Genomic DNA, 12,879 nt, shown 5'->3' with positions numbered 1-12,879 from the left:
TACACATTGCCTCTGTGTGTTGTGGTACCACACTAGCATAAGATTGTACAATAGTAGTGCCATCCCGTCGCCCAACAGCAACATTGTGCTGTGTTGCCACAGAGGAGAATCATTTGCTTGTCTTGTGCCTCTTGACTTAGGATATGCAAAGAATGTGGCGCTAGTAGGAGTTACACAACAGATGCATTCTGCTTTGTTTAAAGGGAGGGAAAAACGTAAGTCGGCAACAGAATGACAGGAATGACACCCTCTCAGTTCAGCAGGTTCATTGACAAAAAGAAAGCGTTAATTGCGTATTAGTTTCTATAATTAACTAGCAAATATTAGTCAACTAAAATCATGTATCTATTTTTTCTTTCAACATTAAGAAATGTGTTTGTGTATAGTATATACAGTAAAATAAATATATACGTACATTGGATGCTGTCATTTTACAAATTTAGATTCACTGTCCTAATATGACATTCCCTTGATAATGTCAATGTCAAGGGATAATTCTAATTTAAATATCCATACAATTTTTTACTTGTTATATTTTTTTAACTCTTGTGTTTGTGTTACACCAAAGTCTCCAATGAGTGCAGTAAAATGTTTTAATAATGAACAGACTAAAAGCAAGCTATCTTGCAAGCTAAACAAGCTAACTAGTTGTACATGGACTCCATGTAGTGGTACGGAGAAGCTAAACATAAAAATAAAACAAACACAAATTACTAACCCACTCTACCTTTTTGGACCCAATTATTTTTCTAAATTGAAAAACACAAGTTTTTACCTGTTATTTGTAGAAGTAGATGCAGTTATTGCTTTTCCAGGAAAGGTTGTGGTACATTGTTGTAAAAGTCTGATCGCCTCCTAATGAGTTTGGGTATATTATCCTCCATCTTGGCAGTCATATTCATTTATTTATTCATCACAGCATATTGGATGCATATGAGTTCCTGCTAGCTAATGCTAGCTAATGCTAGCAGGAAGTGCTAAAGTGGCATTTCTTTGTATTATTGTCTTATTAGCAACAATGATGACGTCACTTACATTAACGGCAAATACACAGGCGGTAGAAAGTCACGGTGTATCAAATGTTTGGGTAGGCGGGGCTCGTGCATCTATCACGATGGTCTCACCATAGATTTCTTCCGTATTTGATCAGGAAATCTGCTAATTTTTACTTTTATATTTACTTCAGAATCATCCAGAAAATGCATTTAGAATAACATTTAATGAACAAATAAATCTTGTTTTTTGTATTTTTCATCATAACAGGCTCCGCCTCAGTTTCCTCCCCAGACTCTATTTCAAGCAGAGAACCGAGGCTTTTGTCGAGGTTGCAAAGTTTTAATTAATTACAAGCTGACAATTCATTTCAAGAACATTTAGCTAAATTACAATCCATCAGGCATTCATTCCATGTGCATCAACTACTACCTAAGTCATTATCTTAGAGTTAAAGTTGCCGGCTGATTCCAGCTGCTATGCTGAAGGTATTTTTTGTCCCCACATGAACAAGCTGTGGAGTTGCTACATAAATGGTGCTGCTCATTTCACCTGCTGGGTAAGCTCAGAAAACCGCCATGAGTGAGACCTCTATCTCTCTTGACTCACAAGTGGACTGTCCTCATGGCAGCACTGGTGAGGTCATGTCAGGTCAGGGCCAGTTGAAGACGTTTTTATGAGGTATTTCTAAGTGATGAACTCCAGGATGTAAAAGATGAGCTCCATCACAAGGGGCTCGTCGCCTCTCTTGCGCCCTCTGCTGTGTATGACGGGGATCAGCGTGCTGTCCAGGGCGTTCAGGTACTGGGATGGTAGAGGGTGACCGTTGCTACCGGCTACAAAACCTACCTAAAATGACAACCAAATGTATATTTATTATTTAATATAATATGTTTTACCAACCTAAATTACTCAATAAAGAAATAAGAAAATGTAAATAATATTTTTTAGATTTTTTAGAAATCATGTTTAAACTGTAATTGCATTTGAATGTAAATAATGTCAAGCATATTGATCTTTTTAATATTCACTTTTTAAAAAAAATTCCAAGTTGAACTTAATAGAAATCCAAATAAAATGGTAATTTTCTGTGTTTTACAATATTTTACACTACAATATTTTTTTCCTCCAGTAACATTAAATGAAAGCATTTTCTTGCTGTATTTTTGTTTGCTAGATAATAAAATATTACAAACAGGTGTCAGTGTGACATAGTGCAGTTGTACACCCCTGCAAGCTACACCCACAATAATAAACATATTGTTAAACAATAATATCCCTCACCTGTTGGAGGTCAAAAGTGACACGCAGCCCCAACTTGGCCAAGCCGTCCTCCTTCAGCAGTTTGAGGTAAGGACATAGGGCCAAGCAAAAGGCCCGGGCGATGCGCTCTGTGAGCCGATTGTGCTCCGCTAAGTTGGGTGTAACACCTTTTGGCTGATCGGCCTTCTGCAGGTAGAACACCTACACAGAACTTTCATTTAAAACCTTAAAATAAAATTAATAACTTAAGTAGCTAAGAAAACCATACCTCTGTCCAGTGGATGATCTTCCCATTTTCTTTGTATTCTGATTTCTGGAACATCTTGGTGCTGCTGATGGACTCCATGGATTTACCATCAATGGGGCTTATTACCCTAAGAAAAATAAAACAAAACAGTTACTTTAGTTAGTAGCTACATTGTAGTAGCTATGTTGTTATCATAAACGCTTTAGTAGGTAATATTTTAAGTAACATTTTAACGTTCTTAAAAAGGGACCTATTATGCTCATTTTTCAGCCCTTTGTATTTAATTGTGGTTTCAATGTATCCCACCCATGGCCCACCTCCAGGCACGCTCACTCTGCTGTGGTTGGTCACACTCCCAAGTGCTCATGAGGATTTACGGATAGCTTCATATGAGTTGATTAACAGATTAGGAATTTATAATAAACAATGATTTATCTTTTTGAAATGTCCGCTTTTAACATACAGCTATGTGTGTTGGATCCTGAGTCTGATCCAGAGTGGAGACTGGACAGTCTGAACATTCTCAAGAAAAGAGGTTAGCTCAATACATCTCTGTATCGGTAACATGTAATGTGGTCATAACACATTTTTTGCAGGACTAGCAGTGTTTAAAAAACTTGGGTAGGCCCACTGATTGTGGTGTGAAATGGCTATTTGCACCCCACTCCCTGTATGCACACTATATAATGCTACACAAACAACTGGTTTTGTTTCATTACTTACGAAAAAAAAAACCATAAACAAACCCACAAAAAGTTAGGACACTCTGAGAAATTCGTACTTACTGCTTGCTCTTCTGACTCTTCCAAATGACCAAGTAACATTGTCAGGCTTCAGCAAGTTTGTCAGCTAGTGTAGCTGCACACTGGTCTATTTTCACAAAACAGTCCAGTGTGAAATGCCGTTGACAGACTAAAATATTTTTCTTTTTCTAGTCAGGAACCAGGAAGTCAAACCAATTTTGCCTGATGTTTGCCCTTTTAGGAATTGTAAACAAATGTAGCTTTCCCTTACACCAGACATTGCTAACAGCTTAAACAGAGAAGCAGATTTTGGGAGAGGGCACAGACATCAGAGAGAGCCAGCGTTAACAAACTCTCTGAAACTGAGTGTTCAGAGCCATCCCAAATGTCTTGCAGGGCTCACTTCCAAATGCAGCAACCTCATTATCTGAATCTTAGGCATCGTTTAACAGGAGAATACAACATTCTAACTACATTTGTAGGACAGAAAAGTGGAAAGAGCATAACAGGTCCCCTTTAACTGTCATACAACTGTAAAAACTGGTTAACCACTGTTGAATAAAAGTAAAATAAAGTAAAATGACCCACCAAGTTGACAATGCCGAACAGACAAGCAATGAGGCAACCCTTCTTGAGTTATTCCAAAGTGGTATAAACACTTTAGATTTTGGTTTGATTTTTGTAGCAATACTTTTAGATGCAATTAATCGAGCACAAGGACACACTCACCCTTTATTGACGCCACTCTTCCCCTCCAGCCACTGCAAACAAACAAGCTCCTGGCTGTCCGCTTGGTCCACACGTCCACAAGTGACGGTGTAGTCTCTCATCTCACGTAGCGACCTGCGCAGCTCCGCCATTGTCTCTGGGGTAATCTGCACCATAAGTCCATCTGGGGAAGGAGAAACGGGGACGGGGGGTGACAAGTACACAATATACAGACAACAGTAGAGACACACTTGTCAACACTGACACACACTGAGACACACAGGCTGTTAAGATGTACACACACACACACGGACAATGAATGAATGAATGAAGCAGTCCACAAGCTGCTAACATGCTAACATGTGATGAGAACCAAGTAGGAAAGAACTGTTACCTTCGACGATGCTAGACTTGGCAAAATATCCTGCAGATGCTTTCAGTGCACTGCTGAATATGAAGAAACAAGAGCCAGTTACTGTAGAAAGAAAGGAAACAAAGAACATGGTGTTCATTTACATCGTGGGATTAAAAAAAAATCATTAGACACAGTATATTTTCTCCTAATCAAAATTTAAGACCAGTTGAGAAAATGTCACATTTTGCACTGTTGGATCATAAGGAGATTCTAAGTGAGTAAGCAATTCGTTGCCCACACCCATAAACGTGAAGTAGGCTGTTCATCAGCTGATCAAAGGTTTCATACCATATCCTTTAAAAGGACAAAATCCTGGCTAAAATATGGACTCAATGCCATTTTCTGTCAGGTATTCACACTGACGTGATTTCTCGAAATTGTTCCCTCTTGAACTTGGTCAAATTGTTGAGCTGCATAAGCAAGGCCTTCACAGTGCATCATTGCTGTTGAGGTCGGATGGTCTAAGACAGTCGTTTGAAACTTCAAAGATCCTTAAGGTTAAGGAACAAACATGTGAAGTGGTAGACCCCCAAAAAGGGCACCACCGCTGAGCCAGAGCATTGGCTGTCCATCAAGACACAGGACGATCCTCGGCCCAAATGAAGGTTGTTACTGATGCTGCTGAATAAAGTCCCATAGCCATCAGATGATATCTGCAAGAAACAGGTTTCAAAAAGACTAAATGTCTTCAAAGGCCTCATCTACTTTAACCCCACAAAAATGCTTGTTTGGAAATTGCAAGAAAGCACCAAGGATGGACATTAAAAGGTGGAAGAAAGTTACCGGTACATACTCCCTTGATGGTCCTGATGACTTCCAACGTTACTGGCATGACAAGGAGATCCCACCTAAGATGTTTTCCAGCCCGAGCTTGAACCAGAGTCCACAGTTGAGAGTGCTAGCTATCGATATTCAGTGTGGTTCTTGAAGGGTTAGACCAGAACTTGGCTCCACACCCGAAGTGGGGACTTCACTGCTTATGGGGTTGTCATACAACTTCATGTAAAAAAAAATCTGAACTATCCCTTTAATGCATCAGGAAGTAAAGTCAAGGGTGTCCCAAACAAGGATGGCTATAAAGGTGTGCTGGTTCTCCATAGATACCTTTGCGTGGCTGGTTGTGGATGCTGATGGCTTGCGTCTGGTACTGCCCGTCATCTCTTTGCACACAGATGAGGTGAGAGTCAGCAGCCTCATTGAAGCACGCCCCTATGGCCAGTACATGCTCGTTGGACTTGTTCAGAGCCTTCATAAGCTGAGGAGGACATGATCATCAAAAATAAACCAATACCATTTTCAACATATGCATGCAAGTGTTGATCGTACCTCATTGTAGCCACTGGTTGGTATCTTTATGCAGGTCCTCTGAGCTTCCAGGTCCACAGTGAGCCCCTGGACCTTTGGTAGACCATAGCGGTAATTCCTAAAGTCCTACAAAAGATGGATGCATAGAGGCAAACATTAAATAAGGCAAACTTAAAAAAAAACAACATTTATATATATATGAACATTTCTTATTTAAAGGGGACCTTGAAGTAACCTCTTTATTTCAGAAAATTTAGACTGTCCAGTCTCTACTTCTGGATCAGATTAAGGATCCAAAACATATGGCTGTATGTAGCGGACATTTTAAAAACATAAATCGACGTTTATTATGAACTACGATACCGTTTATCAACTCCTATAAAGTTGGGTTTGCAGCTAGCGACACAAACCGGAAGACCTTCTAAGCTCTCGGGAGTGTGACCAACCACAGTGGAGTGGTGTGCCCGGAGGCGCGCCGTGGGTGGAATACATTAAAACAGACTGTTTTCGCGGAAACCGCGAAATCCAAAGAAATACTGAATGAACTGAATTGAATAGGTGCAGATTCTGGAAGAACTAGAAAGCTTTTTTGTGTGCTGGGTAACATGTATAGCTGCTCTATACTAGGAGTCCACAACTCAATACAAAGGGCCAAAAAATGCGCATAATAGGTCCCCTTTAAGGTAAGTCGTTCATGAAAGGGGAAGCGTTGACACTATTTCATAATATTTAGTTATAAATTTAAATGATTTATATCACTATTCTTCATATTGAGCTGGTTAGAATTGTTAGAATATTATTTATTCAAGGTACAGTACAATTACAATAATACAAATTTGGTACAGTAAATACAGTAATTATCATAATGTGATAATTTACTAGTATGAGGCCACTCTATGGTGAAATGTTGTATTCCTGTTCATTCCGATGAAAATCTTCCAACTTTGAAGCCAACTTGACTCACCACTAAAAGCCTCATGACTGTGTGGCCTATCTCCCCAAACAAAGCCTTCCTAAAGCGCACGCTGTACAGAGGACAAGGATAGACTGGAACAAGACAAACAGAGGCATGGTCAGTAGCAGCATTACCAACATGCAGTATGTTAATGCCCACCAAAGAACTCGCTCACATCTGTACTCGGCGCCCAGTCGCAGCATAAGGCGCAAGGGGAAGGCCTTGGCCCAGGCCACCTCGGCTCTGTGGACCAGCAGGCCGAAGAGGTAGGGCTGGCTTGGAAGGGGTAGACCTTGGAGGGACTGACGAGTGGGGAGGACAAACAAGAAGCCTGCATGCTCCTCACTGCCCAGGAAACTGCTGCCAAACAGTGACAGGGACAGGTGTTTTATCACCTTACCTGTGGACATAGAAAGGAAAAGAAAAATATCTATATATAATTTGAATTATACATTTGTATTCTCATTCCAAGTTATAGAAAGGGTTCATTTCACTTGTTACACATTTTTTCATTAAAAATATAAAAATCTTCCCTAATTGGATTTTGACATTTTGGCTGATTTTAGCTCTCATGTGCTAAAAAAAAAGACTTCTCTGGGTCTTAACGAAGGCGGTCACCCTCTCTGTCCCTTATCTTCCCTGCTTTGCTTCTTACGTCTCGTTCAGTCCCGTCTCAAACTTTTAAAAGCTTGTCTCTGCACTGTTCTCCAAAACCTAAATTATGGAATTGATCAACATAATCAAAATTTGTTGTCTTTATTTAGGATCTTTCATTTCATTTTGTGTGTGTGTGTGTGTGTGTGTGTGTGTGAGAGAGAGTTTGTGAGAGACCTGTGAGACCGTCCCTGTACAGCTGGATAAAATGTCTGAAGATCTCCTTGGGAATGCTCTTCTCTTCAGGGAGACATTGCAGGAGCACCACCACTTCCACCTGTCCCACGGCATGCATTCCCTTGGTGGTCACGCACCAGCACTTCCTGTTTACATCTTGCCATGCAATCAAGTTCAACAGAAGTTTTATCATCAGAACTTTAGGCTTGAAATACATTTGATACTTACAGTTGACCATCTTGACCATGGCCAGCAGGTTAGCATTAAGAACAAACACAAGAGGATTGGCCCTGCCACTCTCTAAGTCCTGGATGAGCAACATCTCAGAAGGATGCTCCTCTACAGTGTAATCTGAGTAGAGAAAAGAATCCATGTTTTGGATGAAAGCATAAGAGTGCAGTTGCTTCACTTTATTGTAGTTTCACAAACCCTTCTGAGGGGGAGAAATCTAATATTCCTCAATTAACCAATAGCATCATCTGAATGAATGGAGAGGACCTTACCTCCTTTAACTCCTGTGGAGGTGAGTATGGGCGGCAGGCCATCCAGTGGGATGAGGTTGGATGAGCTACCCACTAAATATGACGTCCCCCAACGAGGACCACACGCCTCCTTGAAGGAAGACACGGGCAAAGGATAACATTAAAATTCTGAAAGAAATGATTATTAAGATAGATATACTGCATAGCGTGATCCTACATCGGTGCCCCCGTGTGGCTTGGGGGCTCTCCTGAGCTGAGGTGAACCTCCTGGACTTTTAGCTGTCCTTCTTGGCACTCGGCTCATCAGTGGCGAGGAGGTGGGCCCTCTGACGGGTGTGGTGGGAGCTGAGTCAGATTGCTTATCGACGAGGACTTCATCCGCAAACCACACCCTCCTTTTCCCCCTGGGGGACGTGCCTGAAAAAAACACGCAAGACGTTGTGGCTAAAACGGAGACAACTATTAGCTTCAACGAGCAAATAAAACATAACTGTGGCTCACTTTTAATGAGGGTTGAATGACAGGAAACACAAACTCGCCCCTCCTTTCCATCCAGATGTGTAAGTCTGAACTTCAGGCCGGAGCAAAGTGCACAAAACACCTGACGACACAAACGTGCACATGCAAACATGTATACAATCACGGGTAATGTCATATCCATAGTGCACACAATAGGAGCACAGAATAGGAGCCTCACCTTGCCGCAAGCACGACAGTGGTGCCTCCTTTTGGTAAAGGTGAACTTGACCCCGCACTTCATGCACACCTGAGCCTGAGCGTCTGGAATCCAAACAGGAGCCACATCTCCCAGAGCATTGGCGCAATCTTTGGACAGGATGCCAACGAGCTCAGGTTCCTTGTCAGCATCAACAAGTAAGGATCTAGAGTCTCCCACTGCTCCCTCCTTATGTTCCACCTTGCCTCCATTGGGTACTTTAAGATGAGTCTGCAGGTTCCCGGTCTCCTCGTGGGATTCCTCCATCTCCTTCTCTTCAATCACTGAGTCCTCCTTTGAGGGGACAATCTGCTCCTCCTCAGTTGGCGTCAGAACCAGAGGACTGGTGGAAGACTCCTCACAGCAACCTTCACCCCATGTAGTCACAGTGCAGCCGCCTTCCTCCACATGGAGAATTTTTGTGGCCGGGCGTTCCGGGGGGGTTTTCTGCTTGGATGACATTACTGCTTCATCCGAGGAGGACTTGGAAGGATCCTCAGGTTTGATTTGACCTGATTTGGCCACATCTCCGTCTTTGAGGACCAGGAGGTAAGGTCTGGTCAGCCAGGGGTGCTTGGTGTCACCAAGAGATGGGTTGTCTCCTTCATCTGTTTTCAAGGAGAGCATAGCCATTATTTCACACACACACTACACATGCACTGCGTAACTCCTCTAAATGAAAGCACATGTGCTAAGTGGCCATTAAAGTGAATGTGAGGATTCATCACCCTCCATACCCTTTTCAGGCTTTCAATCATCACTGGAGGTCGCTTTAGCACCACATCAGCCTTGACAGATATGTGAACTGATTGCTGCACACTTTTAAAGTAAAGTATTTGGAAAAGACAGCAGAGACGCAAGAAAAAGTCTGGTGAAGATTACCTGACTTTTGAGTGATGTTCTAACCGTGATATGTGTCACTAGAGTTACCTTCATTTGTTTGCTCTATAGAGAGAAGAGGCATAAAATCGGTTGTTTTTGAAGTTTCAGCTTTCCATTACATCATAAAGGAAAAACCTTCTTCTTCATGGACATGATGCCAAAACCAGGTATCCCTACACAAAAAATACAAAACTTGCCAACTATCCGTCAGCAGCTACAGATGTGGGAGTTGGGACAAATAGGCTAGCATGGTGCTGCTGTTAAAAAGTGATTGTAAAGTTATAACTATAGAGCTATAGTTATAACTATAGCTCACATATTTTCTAGTGTTGCTAACTTTTGTGCCCTCCTCCTGCCACTCCTGAAAGGGATAGTTCAGAGTGCATCAACGGTGACCTACCCTCCACTTCATCCCGTGAGCCGTATTCTGGTCAGACTTCGGTGATGAAGAACCAAATTCTGTTTCGTCAGTGCAGGGGCCACTTTAGCAGTTTAGCTTCTCAAAACAATATGCATTCAAAAGCGTAATTGAAATACAATAATGCCTCCTTGAAAAATCAGACTTCACAATCACACTGTGTTACGCTGGTATCTGCACGCTACTGCTTATCCATTGTTGTGTATGTCTTCCACAGTGTTTATTATGCACAAATGAAGACTCAACAATGGACAAGCAGAAGTGTGCAGTTTTACGACAGTAGAGAAAGTAACACGGACCGATTGTGAGGAGAGATTTTTTTTTCAAGGAGGCATGTTTGTGTTACAAATACATTACTCTTTTGAATACATACTGTTTTGAAAGGCCAAACACTTTACTTAAGTGGCCCATAAACTAACCATAACTATGCTCCCCATCACCAAAATCCGACCAGAACTCGGCTCATGGGACGAAGTGGTGGGTAAGTCTGTGTTGATAAACTGCTAGTGAGTGTATCAGACAAATTCATGTAAAAAAAAATCCAAACTATCCCTTTAAAGGGGATGTGTTATGCTTTTTCCACTTTTCTGACCTATAAATGTAGTTAGAATGTTGTATTCTCGTGTTAAACGATGCCAAAGTTTCAGATAATGAGGTTTGCGCATTTGAAAGTGAGCACTGAAAGAAGTTTGGGATGGCTCAAAACGCTCTGTTTCAAAAGGCGTGGTAAAACTGCCTCTCCATGATGTCAGAGAGGGATGGACTTCCTTATATGGTTCATAGTTAGGAAGCACTTTGGCCATGTGACCAATCACAGGGGAGTGGGCATACCCAGAGGTGGGCTGTGGGTGGAATAAATTAAAACAGATTGTTTTGGCAGGAAGCACAAATCAAAGGAAATACAGCTGGAATAGGTGCAGATTCTGCAAAATCCAAAAAGTTTTCTGAGCGGGTTATTGTGTGTAGCTGCTCTATAGGAGACCACAACCCAGTAAATGGTTCCTATTGCATAATAGGAACCCTTTAATGAAAAGTGGATTATAAAGGCAAATTCTTATGGTCACTCACATCTCAGTTTATGAAAGCGCCTTTAAACTGTCTCAATACCAGCATAGATGCTCAATTTTGAATACACACTATTGTGGGGCCTGTGAGACTCATTTAAAACGGGTCAATCTTTGCAGCATCTTTGCAGCACACCCCCCATAGTCGAAGGGAAGTACCTATTACACCGGAAAATTGCCGAGTTGACGTTTCATTTCACCCATTCCGATAGGGTGCAGTTTAAACTGAACAGTAATGGGAGGGGTTATGTTACAAGCACGTTTTGCCGCAAAAGGGTACATATTTGATTGGTATGTTCACACGTTTTGAACGCATTTAATAACAATTTAAAAAGTGGCATATATGCGACGCATTGAGCACGTGCAATTGTTTAATCCTCCCGCAAGCTCCTTGCTCGCCAATGCGACACTCAGTCCCTCGCATCCTCTTGCATGAGCTCAACAGGAAACTATTCTTATTCTCCCTCTCCCCCCCTTTCATATTCATTCATTTTGCATGAGTCAACTGCAGAGCGGATGCGCGAGCTGCCAACGCTGTGGCGTGCACACGCGTGGACAAACGCTGCATCAGCTGTTTTCAGATATAAACACAAGATCCGCGATCTGCACCATCATAATCATGACACACAGGCAGCATGGAGAGGACGAAGAAGTACCTTCTGTGATGGCCCCAAGGAGGCTCTCGTTGTCGTCGTCCCGCGCAGAGAACAACTTCAACATTTTGATTCCACTTACATCACAGGCAGCATCGGCAAAAGGATGATGTTGAGGGTGGGGTGGGATGAGAAGGAGGGGGGTAGCGGGGGTTGAGTTTTCCTCTTCACCCCCTGCTGAGACCCTCCCTCCCTTCGTTCTCTGCAGCTCTTGGAGAAACCTCAAGAGTTGTGCAGAAATATGCCCATTGCTGCAAGCTAAGAGGAGCGATCATGACGTCACACATACCGAGCAAGCAATGCAGTCAGTCAGCGGCCACCTCAATAGGTACACCAACACAATCTAATGCGAGCCAATAGAAGACACATGACAAAGATTTTTTTAAGGTATTGACTGTAGTGTGTAGTAGTGCAGTTCTGCATTGCATCACACTGAGCTTTGCTCCATCAGGAAATATTTGCGTGATTATCATACAAAATGCAATAGTGTACAACTAGTAATTAGTCATATGATACTATTAACGGCTGTGAATTCCATTACACTTCTTCTAAATTAGTTTTGAGTTACATAACCAATTGGGGCTGCACTGCGGACGAGTGGTTAGCGCGCAGACCTCACACATGGAACATGGAGTTTGCATGTTCTCCCCGTGCATGCGTGGGTTTTCTCCAGGTACTCCGGTTTCCTCCCACATTCCAAAAACAGGCTATAGGTTAATTGGCGACTCCAAATTGTCCATACCATAGGTATGAATGTGAGTGTGAATAGTTGTTTGTCTGTATGTGCTCTGTGATTGGCTGGCCACCTATCCAGGGTGTACCCCACCTCTCGCCCGAAGACAGCTGGGATAGGCTCCAGCACCCCCGCGACCCTTGTGAGGATAAGCGGTAGAAAATTAATTAATGAATGAACCAATTGGCGTGCTGCTATAGTGAGTGACAGGTCCAATTCAGGCAGAAAGATTGTACAGGAAGGCCGGACATAAAGAGAAACAAAAGCCACTGCAAAGCAGAAAAATACATGCAGAGTACTGATTTTTAAAATTGAAGGCCAAAAAAATGGACATCAACTGAGAATAGTTTCCAAAGCGTTGACAGGTGGATATAATGCTTATTTATTACCTTTCATTTGATGTGTGGCTGTACTTAATGTGGCCAGTTCAGCAAGTGTAAATCATCACTTTTGGATTGTCAATGATGAGAAT

The 12,879-nt window shown here is 42.2% G+C and overlaps 1 protein-coding gene across 2 annotated transcripts; it reads right to left on the bottom strand.

Moving 5' to 3' along the window:
• Positions 1-1,307: 1,307 nt before the first annotated feature.
• On the bottom strand, positions 1,308-12,751 carry zfyve9b (zinc finger, FYVE domain containing 9b). 2 transcript variants are annotated; one of them, XM_058073835.1, is made up of 16 exons: positions 11,678-12,751; positions 8,640-9,265; positions 8,444-8,543; positions 8,160-8,359; positions 7,964-8,072; positions 7,689-7,811; positions 7,461-7,616; positions 6,805-7,029; positions 6,639-6,721; positions 5,696-5,800; positions 5,474-5,624; positions 4,349-4,429; positions 3,976-4,138; positions 2,525-2,630; positions 2,278-2,457; positions 1,308-1,842 (listed from the first exon to the last, which is right to left on the bottom strand). In XM_058073835.1, exons 1-16 carry the CDS (start codon positions 11,739-11,741, stop codon positions 1,681-1,683), a joined length of 2,634 nt encoding a protein of 877 aa, XP_057929818.1. In that variant the 5' UTR covers positions 11,742-12,751; the 3' UTR covers positions 1,308-1,680. The 2 variants fall into 2 exon arrangements, 1 of the variants encoding a protein (XP_057929818.1); XR_009129918.1 differs by lacking the exons at positions 1,308-1,842; positions 2,278-2,457 and having other exon boundaries at positions 3,976-4,238.
• Positions 12,752-12,879: the final 128 nt, after the last annotated feature.

Source organism: Doryrhamphus excisus, chromosome 5 (assembly GCF_030265055.1).
Source record: "Doryrhamphus excisus isolate RoL2022-K1 chromosome 5, RoL_Dexc_1.0, whole genome shotgun sequence".
Taxonomy (NCBI): Eukaryota; Metazoa; Chordata; class Actinopteri; order Syngnathiformes; family Syngnathidae; genus Doryrhamphus; species Doryrhamphus excisus.
This window is presented reverse-complemented; position numbering and strand designations above follow the sequence as displayed.